This window comes from Labrus bergylta, chromosome 6 (assembly GCF_963930695.1).
Source record: "Labrus bergylta chromosome 6, fLabBer1.1, whole genome shotgun sequence".
Taxonomy (NCBI): domain Eukaryota; kingdom Metazoa; phylum Chordata; class Actinopteri; order Labriformes; family Labridae; genus Labrus; species Labrus bergylta.
Window position 1 is genome coordinate 15,479,363 of NC_089200.1, and position 17,472 is coordinate 15,496,834.

At 40.1% G+C, this 17,472-nt stretch overlaps 1 protein-coding gene across 2 annotated transcripts in view; it reads right to left on the reverse strand.

Moving 5' to 3' along the window:
• Window positions 1–526: 526 nt before the first annotated feature.
• The window catches only part of negr1 (neuronal growth regulator 1), a 142,440-nt gene continuing 125,494 nt past the window's right edge, over window positions 527–17,472 (reverse strand). For both annotated transcript variants that reach the window (XM_020639253.3, XM_020639254.3), the window contains one exon: window positions 527–7,902. In XM_020639253.3, the coding sequence (XP_020494909.1) occupies window positions 7,802–7,902 (101 nt within the window). In that variant the 3' untranslated portion in view covers window positions 527–7,801. The remainder of the gene's footprint in view (window positions 7,903–17,472) is intronic.

A 17,472-nucleotide genomic window follows, 5' to 3' on the forward strand; every position in this document is an offset into this window, starting at 1 on the left:
TCTCCTCTTTTAAAAGGCATGACAGTGTTGTCAAGAGTGTCTCTGTTGTAAAAGGTCACATCAGTTCAACACAAACACATTCTACAATTCCATCATCGACTGCCATTTATTAGTATCAAACCACTGCTACAAAATCACATCAAACAGGATGAAAATGGACTTGCATACGTGCTATACACAATGTAAGCTTAAAAGGAAAAAAGTAAGTACATGAATTTTCTTATTTCTGGACAAATATCAATATATATTTATATATATTATATATATAGGTATATCAATGCCACTTAAAGCCATATATATCATTCCAGTGATCTAGAGCCTATAAATGTACAACTACATCCCTGGTGGCTAAAAGACCGTCGTACACATGAGAGTAAACATTTCCATTCCACACGTCTTATCACATCATTTTTTCAGCATGATGCTTTCAAGAAAACAAATTAAGAGAAGAGAAAAAAAAAAAGTACACGGAGAAAGAAAATAAGCAATCCTGTCAACGATAAATCTCATTCCAATTTTTTTGTAAAAGAAAAAAAAAAAAAAATGACATCAGTAAATGTGTTTATTTTACAGAAGCAAACAGAAGAAATGCTGCACATCATACCTGTTCTCAACCAGATGGCACTCCTAAACACAACACTGAAGAAGACACACATGATGATGAACTGCTGCTACAAAGCACTGATTTGCTGTGTCATTCAGCGTATAGAAAACAATATGTAATCTGCCTTTTGAGGCATGAAAACAAATAAAACAGGATTACATTTACCGTCAGTCAAAAGACATTCTCTCGATGACAACCCCCGATCACTCCTTCATGAAAACTGACAATTGCCCAGGAGCTTCATGCGCAAAAACACACTCGGCGCTGTGATTCAGTCATCGGTGTCATGGAGAGGCCTGGCTTAGATAGCGTACTTTAGAACCCCGGCATTATCTGCAGCTCTGCATCATCGCCTGGCAACTTATTTTCCAGTTGAGTGGAAATAATGAGGGACAGGTTGACAAATAACTTGATGCAACGTCTTTTTAATAGCACGTCCCCCGTCTACATTGGCAGCTGCCACACTATCAGAGAGATTTCAAAGAAATGGAGAGTCACACCAGTCAGAAATGATTCATTTTGTGTACTGATTGAAATGTTTGAGAGAAAAGAAAGTGGCCTATTTGAAAAAAGAAGACGATTTTTTTCCCCCCATGTACAGCTGAATTAATCTAACGCACAGACCAGTTCCACAGAACAAAAATCTACTTTTTCATTCTCTTTCTGCCTCCGTTTGACAGGCGTTTGAAAATGTTCCTGCTGTGCAACAAACATATCTACCATACTGAATGCTAGCTCTCAAGAAACAGAGTCCTTTTGATACTGTTGACTCAGTATGCTGCTCAAGGAAGTTGGATGGCGACTGTTGGAGCCCAGCAGCTGCTCCAGTGCTTAGTAAGTATGACACAATCTCCCAGTCAAATCTGACAAAGGCACAGGAAGGGTTTCATTTACCACAGGTTCGCAACACCTCTGCACTCTCTGTTCTTGCTGACCGCAGACGCCTTTGTGAAGAGCCCAACTACACTTTGACACCATGCACATTTTTTCTAAAAACCTGCAGCATACACTGCCTTAATTTTGCTGTAGGACAATGCTGTTTACATATTATTCATTTGCAGAGAAAAAACCCCAGAAATTCCAGTATTTCGTTGTCAATTCACTACCGTCTATGAAGCATTATTTGCTGAAAATATACACAGACAGGTTGAATATTTGTATAACTTGCAATACAAAATGTGTCCTTGTCTTTAATAATTCATGTTTGTCTTTAAAGACTGTAAACGCCACATCTGCTTTATATAATACACAGTATCTTTTTTAATCATGTTGCCTACAATGACAGTCACACATATTCAAAAACAAATCTTGAAATTAGATTAAACACTTTTTTCATTCTATGTTTTCATTGAACTGCAGTAGGAGCCAGAGATGTACCGATCCGCTCCTGGTATTGGATATTGGTCCAATACTGACTCGAATAGCTACATCAGATCTTGGTAACAATGGGGTGATCCATGGGGCTGATTGCTAAGCTGAGCCAACATAGCATGGAAGGAGAAAACGACAAAGGCTCAGCAGATTGGAGGTATTTCAATCTTGTTACGATGACAACTTCTGCGGCGACTTGCAATGTCTGCCAATCTAATATATCAAGGGGTGGTGGAGCAACGAGTTCAACCAAACAAAGAAAGCAGATGAGACTAAATGAAAACAACATAGTTAACTTTGTCAGATGCGTTTGCACAGATGCAAGAAACTTCCAACTTCCAAGCGATGGTTTGAAAGCAACAAAACAATTTGAACCACTCTACAGTTTGCCATCACATAAATATTTGTTCTGAGAGCACTTTGCCTGGCCTACAAGTTCCCACACTAGCGCCTTGATTTCAACTGCCATCAAAGACATGCTTCATCAGTTAACTTGACATGAAAAAGCCATGGACAACTTGGGAGTTAACAGTTTTGGCTGCTTTGCTCCTACTATGAAGGCTCACTGTGACAGCAGAGGATGAGTGACGCCATGCCAAGTGGTACACAGATTGTGGGGCTGATTGTGATTACAATTCAGCCAGTCCATATGTATTTATTTAAGTCTCATCCTCACAGTTATTTATAGTTATATTTATATTGGTATCTGAGCCGTAGTCAGTATCAGAAGATACCCAAAGGCAAGGTATCAGATCTGTATCTGAACTTGGAAAGTTGGATCAGTGCATCACTTGCAGGAACATGTTAAGACAAAAAAATGTACAGTCTGTTGATCACAGAAAATATATATATCCGCCCATTAGTAAAAAGTACAGTAATATGACAACAGTAAGGACGTTTGTCTTTACAGATTGAACTGATCATATCTAGAATGAGGAAGATTTTTAGCCTTGTTCTGTTTCCCTCTTTCATTAATACATTTCACTACTACTAACTTTCTTACTTATGAATTTACTTTGGATAGAAGTTCACTATTTCAAGTGAATTTGTCTTTTTTCTTTTCTACCCGGGGGTTATGCTTGTCAAGGAGAAGAAAAAAAAAACTGATAAGCCTTATTTTGTTAAATGAAACTAATTATCTTCAACAGGTTCAAACAGCTGAAGGAGTTAAATCGGCACTTTCTTATGTATGTTGACATTGTAACTGTTCAGTCAATTTTATAAACAATGTAGGGAGAAGTTCAGTAAGCAATCATTTTATGATTTTCAAAGCTTAAAACATAAACTTCAACTTCTTGTGGCATTAATGCTCTATGTTCTTATGTTTGATGAAATACTTTAAAGGCACATTCAGTACAGTACATGTCCCCCTCTGAGACTCTCTTTAAACAGATTTTGTTTCATAATGCAACAAACTTGTAAGGAATGCACTCAAACAGAACAGTGTGTGTCTGATACGTTGAGGTGAGAGCAGGAGGATGCTTAGAAATTGGCAATTTAAAAATTCAGGGTGGAGATTGTAGGGGCCGAAATAATACGCACTGGCATGAATATTTAAAATCCTCTTATCTTAAATTTAAAAGTGAAGAGATTTTTTTTTCCCTGGGTGGAGAGCGTGAGGTGAGGCAGTGATCCCTGCAGGTGGGTGGTGATGCCTCTTTTTAACTTGTACACCACCATGACTCTTCTTTTTACGAGGTAGGTCAAACAACCGAGGATGTTTAAGTTAAGAGTGTATTCAGGTCATAGGATACATGAAAGCCTTGTGCTGCTGGAGGGGGAAAAAAAAGGAAAAACTGGCCCCCAGATGCATTATGGGCTGGGATGAGCAGTGATTTAGGTTTGTAAATATCTCCAGATCATTTACACTGAGCGACGTATTCCAGTCAATGATGATGATGCAATGCAAACAGGGTTAATCCGACTGTATGTGCTGTGGCTGCTGGCCATCTGGACTCAGGAGGATTTATGCTGCGTTCAAGGGTAGAGGGGAGGGGATCAAATATGCATGATACGGCAAAATTAAGATGACTGATTAACTCAGGCTGCACAGTATGAACAGACACATCCCCTCAAGCCTGAAGAATAGTCCCAGAAGGGTTTCATCAAGGTTTGTCCAGGAAAAAAGTTCCAATGAGACCAATAGTTTCTGAAGTGGCTATAAATAAACCGTGAAAGCTGAACAACCTCAAACACAGCAATGTGTTCATAGAAGAATTTGTATTGATATTTTGTATGTTTAAACAGAAGATAAAGTTAACCTGTGCAAATGGCAAAAAGCTGTAAGTTGCTGTAGGCCAACTTCAATGAAACTAATATCCTGTAGTAAACAACATGACCAATTTACTGAAGAGTTCATTGTTCTAATAAGTGGTAGCCACTACTTCATTGGTTATTTCAGGTAACAATGAAAATACATTTGGTGAGACAAGTCTGACAATTTATGTTTCAGAGATTGGATAGCATCTAAATTGATTTAACTGTCATGTCAGAAAACATCTAAGGTTAAAATGTGTTACTTAGACTCCCAAGCATCCGTTCATAAACCAATAGGTGACTTCCTGGTGGCTGTGTTCACTTCTTTTATGCACTCCTTTGGAAGAGCTAAGAGTTCAATGTATTGTTAAGGTAAGTATGAAAATAAATGTTGATACAGCCTTTAAAATAAAACCAAGGAAAAACCTGAAGACAGAAATGTTGTATTTAAAGTCGGACATTGTTGCACCTGCTCACACCCTGTCCCTGTGATCACAACCCTTTTGAGTGCTCATAAACTCAGATGAGGGTTCATAGTGTAACATGAAGACTTTTATTGCAAATAATAGTGATTTGATAAAAGGGACTTGTTAATACCATTATTCAAAAATAATAAACATCCAGTACATTTCATAATGGAATACTAGCATGGTCTTAACTGCTCAGACAAGCAACCAACAGAACTCCAGACTGTCACCAAAGTGCCACAATAATAACCATCATGACTCAGCAGTTTTTTTTTTCTTCTTAAAGATAATCAGCAAAGTTGATTGAAAGAAATCACAAACAAACGTAGCCTGGTGGTCTGTAGGAAGTATGTATTTTTAGACCAGCTTTAAGAACCAAACGTTTGGCTCCATTCATAAGAAGTATGAATATTTGTAAAATGGCCACCTCAAAAAACACAGGTTAACTTGGACATGCAGCACAACCATACTCTCTGCACATCGTCAAACACGCAAGTGTGTGAAAACTAGGACTACACACTGGCTCTACAGATCAAAAGGTATCCTATTTTCTCCAAATATACATACATTGATTCTGATCTATAATACTGTTATATTGGTTCACACCCTCTCCGTTTCAAAAATTAGGTAATTTGATTGCAAACATTGTTCTTTTTAATGTATCTTTCTGACAAAAAACAACAGTTATGGCATCTAAATGAACCCGACAACATTATAAACTATGCCATACTGTGTCCCATTCAAAGAAATGTCACATATCCGGTTTTACATGTTTCAAATCTATTTTTATACATTTTTTTCATAAAGGAAGAGAATAAATATACTTTGACTCATTTTCAGTATACCTTAACATTTAAACAAGATCATATGGTGCAGTATTTTAATAATTTGTAAAACAAGCTGAGAATAATTTCAGTACAAACAATAAAAGAAAAGAAATGTTCAGCAGACCTCGAAACAAATCATCACAAAACGTTAAAGTTATAACAGTGTTTGTGCTTTAAGTCTTTTAACTGCCATGGCTATTTCTCTACAGGTTTGCAGTTACAAGTTCATTTGAAAAATACTGTGTGAGGGGGTGGGGGGTACTGTTAGTCCCTCGGTCAGGGGTGGGGGGAGAGAAATGTTAAACAATCCAAATTCAAACAAGACCTGCAAACATGTTAACCTGAATGACAAATACTGCATTTTCATCTGATGGAACTGGCTTTTTTTTTCTTTCTTCAAAATACCTACAGGAGGCATGGATTGAGAAATATTTAGTTTTCACTGAATAGAATTTGAAAGATAAGTCAGCTACTTGTTTATGAACATTCAATAATCAGAAATATGTTAAACAAATGAATTGTGTTGTTTGATCATTTCTAGAAGTGCCCCATAAATGAGCGTACTTCCATGTTTATGGTTCTATTAAGGCATTACATTACAGTATCTCTGTTTATACCATGGACTGAAGAAAACCCAGTATGAATAAGCCATGAACATCTTTTCAGGAAACTAAACACTTATAATGACTTTTTCTTCTGAGAATTAAAATGCCGGTGTTGGTGATTAAAAGCCAAAATTAGTCCTATTGAACAACCACATGGCTTAATTTTTCTACTCTGCTTGTTGTTAACAGGCCCTGTGGACTCTGATGAGCTTTCTGAAGATAGCACCTTAGGCCATGTAAGTTGTGATGAGCATGTTCAGAGGCTTTATTTTCTACTAAATAACACAAGAAGGACTCCTATGAGTCAAAGCAGGTTTCATTATTGTACTGTTTTGGACTGCACCAAATATGTTGCTGTAAATGCCAGCTATTTTTAAAGTTACATGGCCTTCCACTCATTGATATTTCTTTATTTTGTTAATAGGTAGAGCGAAGTAAATATATTTACTGAAATGTTTTTAAAACAAAGAAATAAAATGTTTTGCTGCAGAATAGTGCTTTCCCAGAATCTGTTTTTCAGGAAGAACCATGGCAAAGGTTGAAGCCAGAGACTTTAAGTGGCCCACAGTGTGCAGCTGTGGCTTTTCAGAGGATGATACAGCAAAAGACTCAACTCTCTGCTCAGATGTTCATTGCAAGTGGCACATTTCTAAGAACTGCATCCTCAAGAGAAAAGCGTAAAATAGTCAAAACTTTTTTCTCCTTTACTGCAACACTTTGTTGCAACATTCATGTATGTGTAAAGTATGGATATATACTGTAGTATTAATATTCTTAAGAAAAATGTAAACATAGGGCAGCGATGTTCCTCCCTTCGTACTGTACAGAGTCATGAACTGTGTTAATTGTCGGTCAGATGAGAAAAAGCTGGTCCCACTTCAGAACAAAAGCCTATACTATAATAAAATATAACATACAATACAGTATACTTTGCTACTTTGACGGCTGCCTGATCAAATGTGTTCGGCAGGCATAGTAACCGAAGGACCCATTTCAGAATACAACAAAGCACACTTTCAACACTGTTCATCCATCTATTGAGTAATCATGACAACACAGGCCCTGAAAAAGCCCTGCCTTTTTTGTTCTTTTAGATTTTTTTGTGTTTTTTTCTTTCTCTATTTTTAATCACACTCCATAATCATAATATGTACTGTTAGGAATCTAAATGTCTTTCCTGTTGTTCAACAACCCATAATACATTCAATACAACATTGGTATTGTAATTCTGTGTACTGAGAGACTTGGCACAATCGCTTCTCTTTTAGCCATGTACAAAAACAAATGGAAATGTCAATTTTGCGCCATGGCCTCCTAGAGGAAGAGGCATTTAAGTGACTCGTTTGGGGGATTTCTGATATGATTAAAGGTGAGGAGGGGGCAGGGATTAGCACTGATTCACAATGTGGTCTATCAGAAAAAATAGAAGAAAAAAATTATAATAACAATAATATTAATAAAAAAAACACCATCGTATTTACATGACAGAATATTCACCAAAAGCAAAAAAAAAGAAAAGAAAAAAAAAAACCTTCCCCACACAAAGTAACGCTGATTATGTTCCCCTCACAGCCTTTCAACAAACTGTACCAGATGTGATTCCAGCCATCAGCAGTGTCAAAAAGGACTCATAAATGCTCTCGACAGTCATTGTGTCCATGCTGGCCTCCGCTAGTACACACTGATGAAGGAGGAGAGGGCCAGGACCAGGTACCGGCAGGCCAGCGGGACGTATGCACTTCCTGTGCTCCCATAGGGTGCAGTGTTGGGCGCTGTAGGCAGGAAACAAGAGAGACTCTGATTAGTTGTGATTGCACTTTCACTTTCAGTCTGCAGCACCTATCATTTGCTTTGTAGGGTGCTTTCAAATGACATCTGTAAGAACTGCAATTACTGTAAAAAGCAACTCTTTCTTTGTGCTTGTATAACAGAAACTTACTTTCACTAGACCACACTTGTTAAAACGCAAAGTTAAAGCATCGCATTAGATAAAGGAATATATTTCATAGAGCTGTCAGCTTTAACCCGTGAATCACGATACGATTAAGGTCCGTTAATAACGCTCTCATTTTTAAAAATTGTGTGCTATTTTGTCCCTTTGGGCGCAGCATAGCTTACCCAACGCAGCGTCTCGCTGTAGCCACAGTCATAGAAAAAAAAGACACAACAGCATCTATGAATGGATCTTTTCACTCCCAAAAAATCCCAGAGAGCTCAGAATCAGAATCAGCCTTATTGGCCAGGTTTGCTTACTTACACATATAAGGAATTTGACTTCAGTAAACTGTGCTGTCCATGTACAGAAGTATGACATTAGATATGAACAACAAACAAACAAATATGTACAAGGCTAAATAATACCGAAGTGCAGTGATAAATAGATCAAAAGATTCTGAAAGGAACAGGATAATAAAGTATTTATAATGTAATAAGGTAACAGATGGATTAATTTACATAAAGTCGATTATTTTTACAGGATTTACACTGAGGCAGTGTGCATAGGTTGATATCAGATGAGGAGATGAAGTGATTGACCAGTTGACAGGTCCCTTTAGATATTCTAACTTACCATACTTTTCAATAATGAAAAAGTTTATTTCCCTGTAGTTATGTTAATGTTTCCTCCATTAATCTACCAGAAATTCCTAATTTTCTTTCAAAAATAAAACAGGTTTGTATCCAAACAAGAAGTAAAATACCAAAGACTGAAGACAGTAAAGAAAAGTCAAAATAAAAGCACAACACAAACTGTTATCAAATGCAAATAATGGAATGTCAAACAAAAAGGTAAAACATGTCAACAGCTACACCCAACACTAACCTGAGTAGAGGTCTAGTCAACCTGCATGATTGAAAACACCTGTGTTACTATTCAGAAGATTTAACATGAAAAGTAACTGTAATTGGAATTAACTACATCTCTCTCAAAAAAAGCCACAGTAAGATAAACAGGTGTGTCTGGAGAGCTGCGTCAGGCGGGCAGGGAGGGAGAGGGCAGCCTTTCATTTGGAAGGGCTACTCCGCTCCTGCACACACAAACACACACTCAGTAACACACACCTGCATGTACAAATCACACGCACGCACACACGCACGCACGCACGCACGCACACACACACACACACACCAAGGCAGTGCAAACAGGCTCTGCTCTACCAGGGGAAATCATGTGGTGCACAGCCCATATCAGCAGGGTGCCTCTATTTACACGGCCATGTAATTAGTTCACAGTGTAACTCCTATGATTTGGACCTCACGTTGCACAAACACAGCCCGAACAACTACATAACTACACAGGCATACTGCACACACACACACACACACGCACACAAATGCCCTCATGAACACATAAAAGCCCTTTTCTTCATGTATTTCTGATGTTAGAAACGTCTCTGAGTTACACATTTTTGCAAACAAGACGATTTGTTATCCCTGTGCTGCGCTCATTGTTGGCCGTGTGCTTATTCAATAAGAACCCGAGCTGGGTGTCATCAGAGTGGCATATGGCTGTTGGTGTGTTAAAATAAACACAATGGTTCACAGATTGATCTTATTTGCCACAATGATAGCTTGTTGGTGACAATTTGTGAGATGCTAGAGAGAGGAAGAGAAAGGGAAAAAGGACACACACACACATCCCATTATCACCTGTCACAGCACTGCTTCTACCCGTTACTTCTAAGCACTGAAGTTGTTTACCTATTAGAGGGAAAACTATAGCTCTGCTGGCAGCGACCAAAAATAAAAAAAGAAGTGAACAGAGGAGCACAAATGGGTGCAAATTTGGATGATGTGTGTGTTAGTTGCATGGCTGGCCTGTATGAACTGCAGCCCCCCCCACCCCCCCCCCCCCCCCCCCTCCTCATCGTCTCTGCCTCCTTTCTATCTTTGTCTCCCTGTTCTACCTCATTCTCTCTCTTTGTATCCCTCCCCTCTGTCTCTCTCATTTTCTCTCTCTCTCTCTTCTCCTATCCAAAGTACAGGATAATGACACAGTTTTCCTAGGCTGTGAGAGAGCGAGCGAGAAATGGTAACCATAGCAACAGCTCCTGTCCTGCTCAGCCAGCCCACTGTTGCCGGAGCCTGAGTGCGCTGCATTGTGCTAGCCACGCTAGCAGAATCATTTGGTGTATTTGTGTTTGTCTGTGTTTGTGTGTGTTATTGTGGTGGTGGGTGGGGAACTGGCAGATGCCACTATATCCCTTGTTCACTTTCTCATCTGATCAATGCTGCAGTAATCACATTAATATCGTGCACACAAATGCTTTTATGCAGCAGCTCAGGGAAGGGAATTACTGGATCTGTGTTCTAATGTTGACTTGGCTGGAGAGAGTAACAGAAGACCCCTCAGTGTTAAATGGAGTTGTGCTAGAGAGTGGACGGTGTTAGTAGGTGCCTGCCCACTCAGAGTCTTTGATTTCGGGCTTGTTTAACCTCTCTGTGTGTCGCTCTGAAAAGCAGGGCCCTCCATTGTTTTGACTGTGTGGGCTGGAACTTGCCATTTTAATTAACTCCTCAACCAGCCTGCAACACCATTACTCATTACTCTGCTTATTAACATGAAGGGAACAGAAAAGGAAAGAGGCAGAAAGCAAAGACAGATACGGGGAGAAAGAATGGTGAATCAAAGGGAAGAGAGAGCTTGGGAGAAAAAAAGACAGTGACTGAAAGGGTTGCGAAAGCAACGCAGCAGCAGCAGCAGCAGCGGACAGAGCTGAGAGGAAGAGAAGGGAGTGGGGGGGGGGGACTTCTGACTGAGATCTACCTCTTTGGGGTTTGAATTTAATTACCATGTACATCAGCATGGCGCTACAATGAAGTACCAGAATCCCAGACAATATATCATAGAGAAACCAACAGTGTCAAGACGCAGGGAAGACAAGCTGTGCTCTAAAGGGAGAGGTGTGGTAGAGATAAGTGGAGATGAAAGCGATATGCTTCAATTACAGTTTTGCAACTGGATTGAAATGAAAAACTAGAGCCCTCCCCAGCTCTAGCAAGAGTCATATGAAAATAACAATCCCTGCTTCTCTCCTTTGACTTTGGACTAGAGCCATCTGCTTTAAATAGTGTGGCGGGAGTGAGAGCCACACTCTCCCCCCTCTCCCTTCCCCCCCAATCTCCATCGACAGCAGTTTTGTCAGCCACATATCATATGCACAACAACCGCTAAGGCCCTGAACTTCAGTCACTGTTGACATAGATAATGAATCATACTGAAATATGCAGCAGTGACACTCGATGCAGGGTTTGTGTTGAGTGCCATCTCGAGTGTTATGCAGTGGTAATTCACTGGAACATCATCATTCATTAGGTAATCGTGTGAGCTCCTCTCCCTCCCTCTTGTTGGCCCTCTAACCGCCACTCTGGCTTTGTGGAAGCCATTCTGGAGAACCTTAGCCCTGTGTATGCCTGCCCCGAAGTTTAACACATGTTGTGTAATGCACATGTGAAAGAGAGATGAGAAGATCTCCATAATTTTCATGTTGGATTGAGTCTCCGATTCATTCACGTCGTCCAGCGAATTATTCATCCCTTGAGTTAGTTGTATCCTTCGAGCAGGCAGCTGTCACGAGCGACACACACGGGCGGCGGCAGCCAGCCAGGCAGCATCCAAATCCCCCTGAGGACACAGCTTCAGAGATGGGCTCCTCTGGGTTGCGGCGAGGGTGTTGGGGGAGGGGTTTGGTGTCCTTGACCATCAATCAGTGGCCTCTGGTCCTTTCCCTCGCTGCTCCCCAGAGAGAGCCTGCATGAGACACTCCTGAGCCAGAACTGATCCTGTACACACCACGCTCTAAATCGGGCTAAATCCCTCTACATGCAAGGCTCACAGCAACCTCAGAGGGTGTCTTTAACACAATGCAGTACTCTCTAAAAGCATTTTTATGGGCTACTATACTTGTGTTTGGTAACGAGTATAAATGCAATATCGTGCATCGCCCATGTCATTTGACAAAGGGGATGTTGCATGTTCAAATGAAGTTCTGCGCCTCATCGTTTTTTAAGAGCTTCACACACTGAGAGAATGCCAAGACATTTGCTACGCTCTACCTCACTTTAATCCATCAACAGTGAAATACACTTGTCCCCTACACAATTCATCGCGTACCCGCTTGCCTGTAGCAGTGCGCCATATTCAGAAAGTGCCCAATTGACTTGCAACGCATCATCCTCATCATTTACCCATTTCTCACTCTATTCCTCTGTTTCTTGTACAAGCCAAACGTTCACCAGATATGATGTTCATCTCCACCTATGTCTATTATCACCACACACTTCTGCTCCACAGAGCCCTCGTTCACACACACATGCCTTGGCGCTCATTAGCCCCACCAATCGTTTGCATTAGTGCAAGTAATGAAAAGCCTCCATTAATAAGATGGCCTTCAGAGATCGTTTACCCTCCTCCGCCTCCCTGTACTGCCATATCCTTTCCCCACCCATCCCTGCTATGCTCCCCCGTTGCACATCCTGGTACCAGCCAGTTATCAACACCCCGCAGAATGCCTTTTTGCGGGCGAGGCTCTAATAGCTCCTCTCAGCATCAGCATCTGAGTGGAGAGCGAGCGAACAAGAGAGACGGGTCACCTGATAGCTTACTGAGTAAGCTGGGGGCTTCGGCCTTCAGCTTGACTTAATCAACGCCTCTGTGGGGAATCTGGACACATAAGAGAGTCCTTAGAACAGCGGGAGCCAGAGGAATGAATCCCAACAGAGAAGACATTTCCGATATTCTCCGCAGAGATACGGTTCCTTTTCATTATTTATCTGGACTTCTCACTTTCCTCTGACTCCTTCTTCTTTGAAAAAGTGTTTGCATCTTTTATATTCGAAATGAACAGAGCAGTAATGAGTCTGACGATCGAGAAAAAAAATTCCAAAATTCACAGTGACCTTCAACGTATGTTTATAGCACCTATAAATTCAAGGACAGGCTTTATGCAGGATATCAATGAGCTTGCAAATGATGTACTTTATATGCACGCTTGATGGACAGATCTACAATCTTGAAATGTTTTTTAGGAATTTATAAATGATTTTTGCTTCATCTATGTCTAGAGCGTAAAACCACATCAGCACGTTCTGGGAATAAACAAAAAAATAAATGCAGACTGCAGTACAATGTGGATTGATACTTTAGGCAAGCATTTTTTAATCACAACACTTCCAAAAGCATAATTACTCCATGACTTTGGCTGCTCCCTCTAAATCTGTTTAATGTTGGAGGCTTAATAAAATGCACAGGGACGCAAACAAATGGCGTCAGCATGTAGCTAGTTGATACAGCCCCTCTTTTCCTTTCTCTCTTCCTCTCTCTAGTCTTTACAATAATCTCCCCTCTCATATGTAGGTCCCTCACTCCCTCTATCTTTAATAATTCCCTGTGCCCCCCTCACTCTTTAATGCTTATCAGAGGTTTATTTCTGTGCGAGTCCTGCTGCAGGCCCAAGGATTTCGCTGAGTCAGCTGGAGCTTGGCTACTGCGCCCCTCTGTGACGACAGCGACAATCTGGCCAGTTATGAGCAATGCTGAAGACAAACTAAAGCTACTTGCATCTCCATGAGCTGCTCCCATCAATACAACGAGGATAAAAATCTGATCTCCAAACAGGAGGCAACCCTCACTTCCTGCCCCCTATGATCCAAATGTCTCCTTCGGCCATAGCCTCCTAAAATAGCAATTCCCGGCTGTTATGTATGTAGGATTATGATAAGACGGCTCTCTTTTATCAATTTCCATTATGGTGCTGATAACACAGCAGGCTTGAATGTGGAGGGTTAAGTGCATTTTCCCCTTGATGGATATCAGATAAGTCTATCAGTGAAGACTGCCTGGTTATCACAGTTCACCTGAGGCAAGTCAAACCTGACTGGAATTTCTCTCTGCACGAGCACACGAGCTGCAGCCAGAATTTGCTCAGACGGCCGTACTGTATGCACATCGATCCATTTTTTTCCCTCATATTTACTTACCCTGAGCTGTTAATTGATTTCTCTCGGATCAATCTGATGGTTTACAGAAATTGTTGGACCAAAAAGGGCTCGATCAATTGCCAAGTGATTAGCATGTTCAGTGGATTATTTCTAGCTGAGGCTGCGTGGAAGGAAAGCACAATTCAAGGGAGGCACACGCCATATGTTTACGTTAATTATTGCTAGCTCAAAGTCTGCCTTAGACGATGTACGCCCATCGGCTGTGTGAGTGTCACACATGAAATATTCTTTTATTATGCCAAGACAGGACCTGAGGCAGAGAATGCACTCCGGTCTCTGCTCCCCACCTTGTTGCTTAGTGCCTGCGGGAGGTTCAGATAAAAGCTATAGTATCCTGAAGTGAGCCCCATTAATTCAGAGGGGGGATTTTTTTTACAGTAGCACAGAGACAGTAAAGGCACTTTCTCTCATACACACACATTACCAAACCCAGTCTGCTCTGTGCTCTCTAATTCACACACTGTGGGATCTGTTTAGTAGCTAATGTCTCATGGTCTCAAAACTGAAAATAAACATTCACAACCTTCCAGCATCTACTCCTTAAATGTCTGCTGCAACTACATGGACCGTAAAAAACTAAAGAAAGCGATCCAAATTATTGCCCAATGCGACATGAATGACAGTCTATGTAGCTTCGGGAGATTGTAGTCTTGTATGAAAAGAAGTCCCTTTTAATATTGAATCTAGATCAGCAATGGTGATGCCATTAATTAATTGGTAATGGCCTCGTCTGCTGTCATACAGTAAGAGAGACTGAAAGCTAAGACACTGATGTCAGACGCAGTTAATCTCAAAGGTATTAAGACATAAATTACAAGTCAATTTGACATGTGTTGACCTGTTCTGAGGCCAAAACAATGAAGTCGATCGAATGATCAAAAATATGGTATATTCATATCCTTTAATTAAATCTACTGTGAGGAATTTTCATTTGGTGTCAATCTTGGAGACCCCCTGTGGACAAAGTTGAATCTTCGCTTATCTTGTTCTCATATTGTGGAACAACAACAAAAATCTCTGTCTTTTAACTGACAAACATATCACTCACAGTGAATCTTTTCCCTGGAAAATGAAAGCAAAGGCTGTTTTTTATGTGTGCTGTTCATCTCCTCATCTGACACAGACTCTGTTTATATTGTATTAAAAATACAAATAGTCAGTGTTAGCACTAATGGTCTTGTTTGCTTTTCCAGGTCATACAGTCAAAAAAATTAATTTCAGTCAGTATTATAACAAAAACACCCCACCTAGATCTTTAAATAAATATAGAATAAATTATATATGACCAATACCACATATTCTTTATTATAATTAAAAGTCTAAATACTCCTAATATAAAACCATGACAGGATTCTCATCAATGGTAATGAAAGCATGGCTAATTATCATGCAGACAGACTTGCCACGTATCATGTTGCTGTACAGTATTGCTTATTGATGTGTTCACATGTCAGCTGCATTTTGTGGAGGAGCTTTGATCAAAACAACTTAAAGTTGTTGTTTAATCTAAAGCAATGATTTGTGTCTTAAGTAAATCAGCATGCGAGTCTCAACAGGGTCTACGACAATACGTTGTATTTTGTAACCCTTTCTATTTTATTTTTAACGCAAAATTCTCAGCTGAAAAGGAAGGAACTGCAGCTATCACTCAAATGTAGTGGGGTAGAACGAACGCGTCAAAAAAATCAAAACCGTTTTAGATTAGTCAAGTCAAGGTGGTGAGATGCACCACAAAATGCTGCCAAATAAAAATGATGGGTGCATTTGAAAGTTAAGTGAGACGCACATCCAATTTGAGTGCATTCCAGGATGTAGACGACTATTTGGGAGTGCTGAGTTGCGTGCACTCTGCTCAATGACAATAAACGTCTGGATGTTATGAATAAAAGGCAGGCAATATCACCTCACTCTGAAATGTGTCAGATTCTAAAAAAAGCCTTTAACTCTTATCTGCTCCTCCACATACAGCACCCCCCCCCACTCCCTCCTTTTCTCCAAATCCACTTCAGCCTTCCCTCTGTAGGCTTATCCTCTGTGTGCACTGACACTATCGATATTCAACTTTCATGGCGGCACAAGAACCACAACTGCTGTTGGTGCCACATGCTCCTTCTCTTTGATGTAGGACTGTGTTAGGTGGCTGCAGCCCCCACTCTTTGTCCACCTTTATGTTGCTGTTTTTCACATAAGGTCAAACATTATTGACCGGAATCACTGAGGGGAATAAGTCTGTGTTTAATGACAAATTGGACCGGTGGATTGACCCTTAGTTCAACTCAGCTGGGTACCAGCAGCGGTAAATATCAATACATTTGATAAAACACAAACACATATCTGCCTTTGTAGCTAAAAGAGTGGATGGATTCACATTTAAATGTACATTTAGTATTCATCATCATGTTGACTCACTGCTCTCGTGACAGTGAATGTGAACATGGGAAATGTCAGTTCAATTATACTGCATTCATTCCATTAAGGTAATTATGACAGGATGTAAAGGGGGCACAAAGTAGCCATATAAAAGAGGACTTACGGCTTCTGTCTAGAAAATAATGATGAAATGAAGCAGTCATTTCAGAAAAGCTGTTTTATAGGTCAATAAGAAACTGGAATCCAATTATTGAGCTCTCCTATCACTGTTAACACATCCTGTACAACGTGAGGAAAAGTGTGATCTGCAGACTGTACTGATAGATAGCAGCTAATTCAATTCTACAGATCTAAATTGCATAAGACTCGAGGCCTGTGACCCTCTAGGAATAAGAGGTATACCAAATGGATGAATAGGAAACAATAGTTTGATCTAGAGCTCCAGTGTTTTCGATCCAACAGAAATCTTTTTCTGTAAATTTAGATTTCTCTTTTTCCGACTCACAGTTGTTTTTAATCCAGCACCTACAGAGGTGTATTGGATTTGTTAACCTACACTCAGTTTGTCTTCTTAAGAAGCAAAGAAAAATGAACTGAATCTGCACTTTCTCATCAAAGTTTCTTGTTTTGCATAAAAACTTTGTTCAAAGGAAGGTTGTTTTCATATCCAAGCAAATGTAAAACACACTGATAAGAAAACATCCACATGAGCCAAAAACTTGATGTTAAGACAAAAACATAACCATAGTCACTGAATAAATAAAAGTTCTGATGTTTAATTACAGACTCGCTGAAACTGAGGAGAGAGAATGCAAATAACCCTCAATCTCAGCCATTTTCTCTTCTGTGATTCATGACCACTGTCTGCCTTTAGTCCAACAGTGTTTAGCTCCATGTAGAATGTAATGGAATCATTTTTCACTTTGAGAACAGGATTAGTAAAACTGAATGTGTGCCAGCAGCATTCTTTTGTC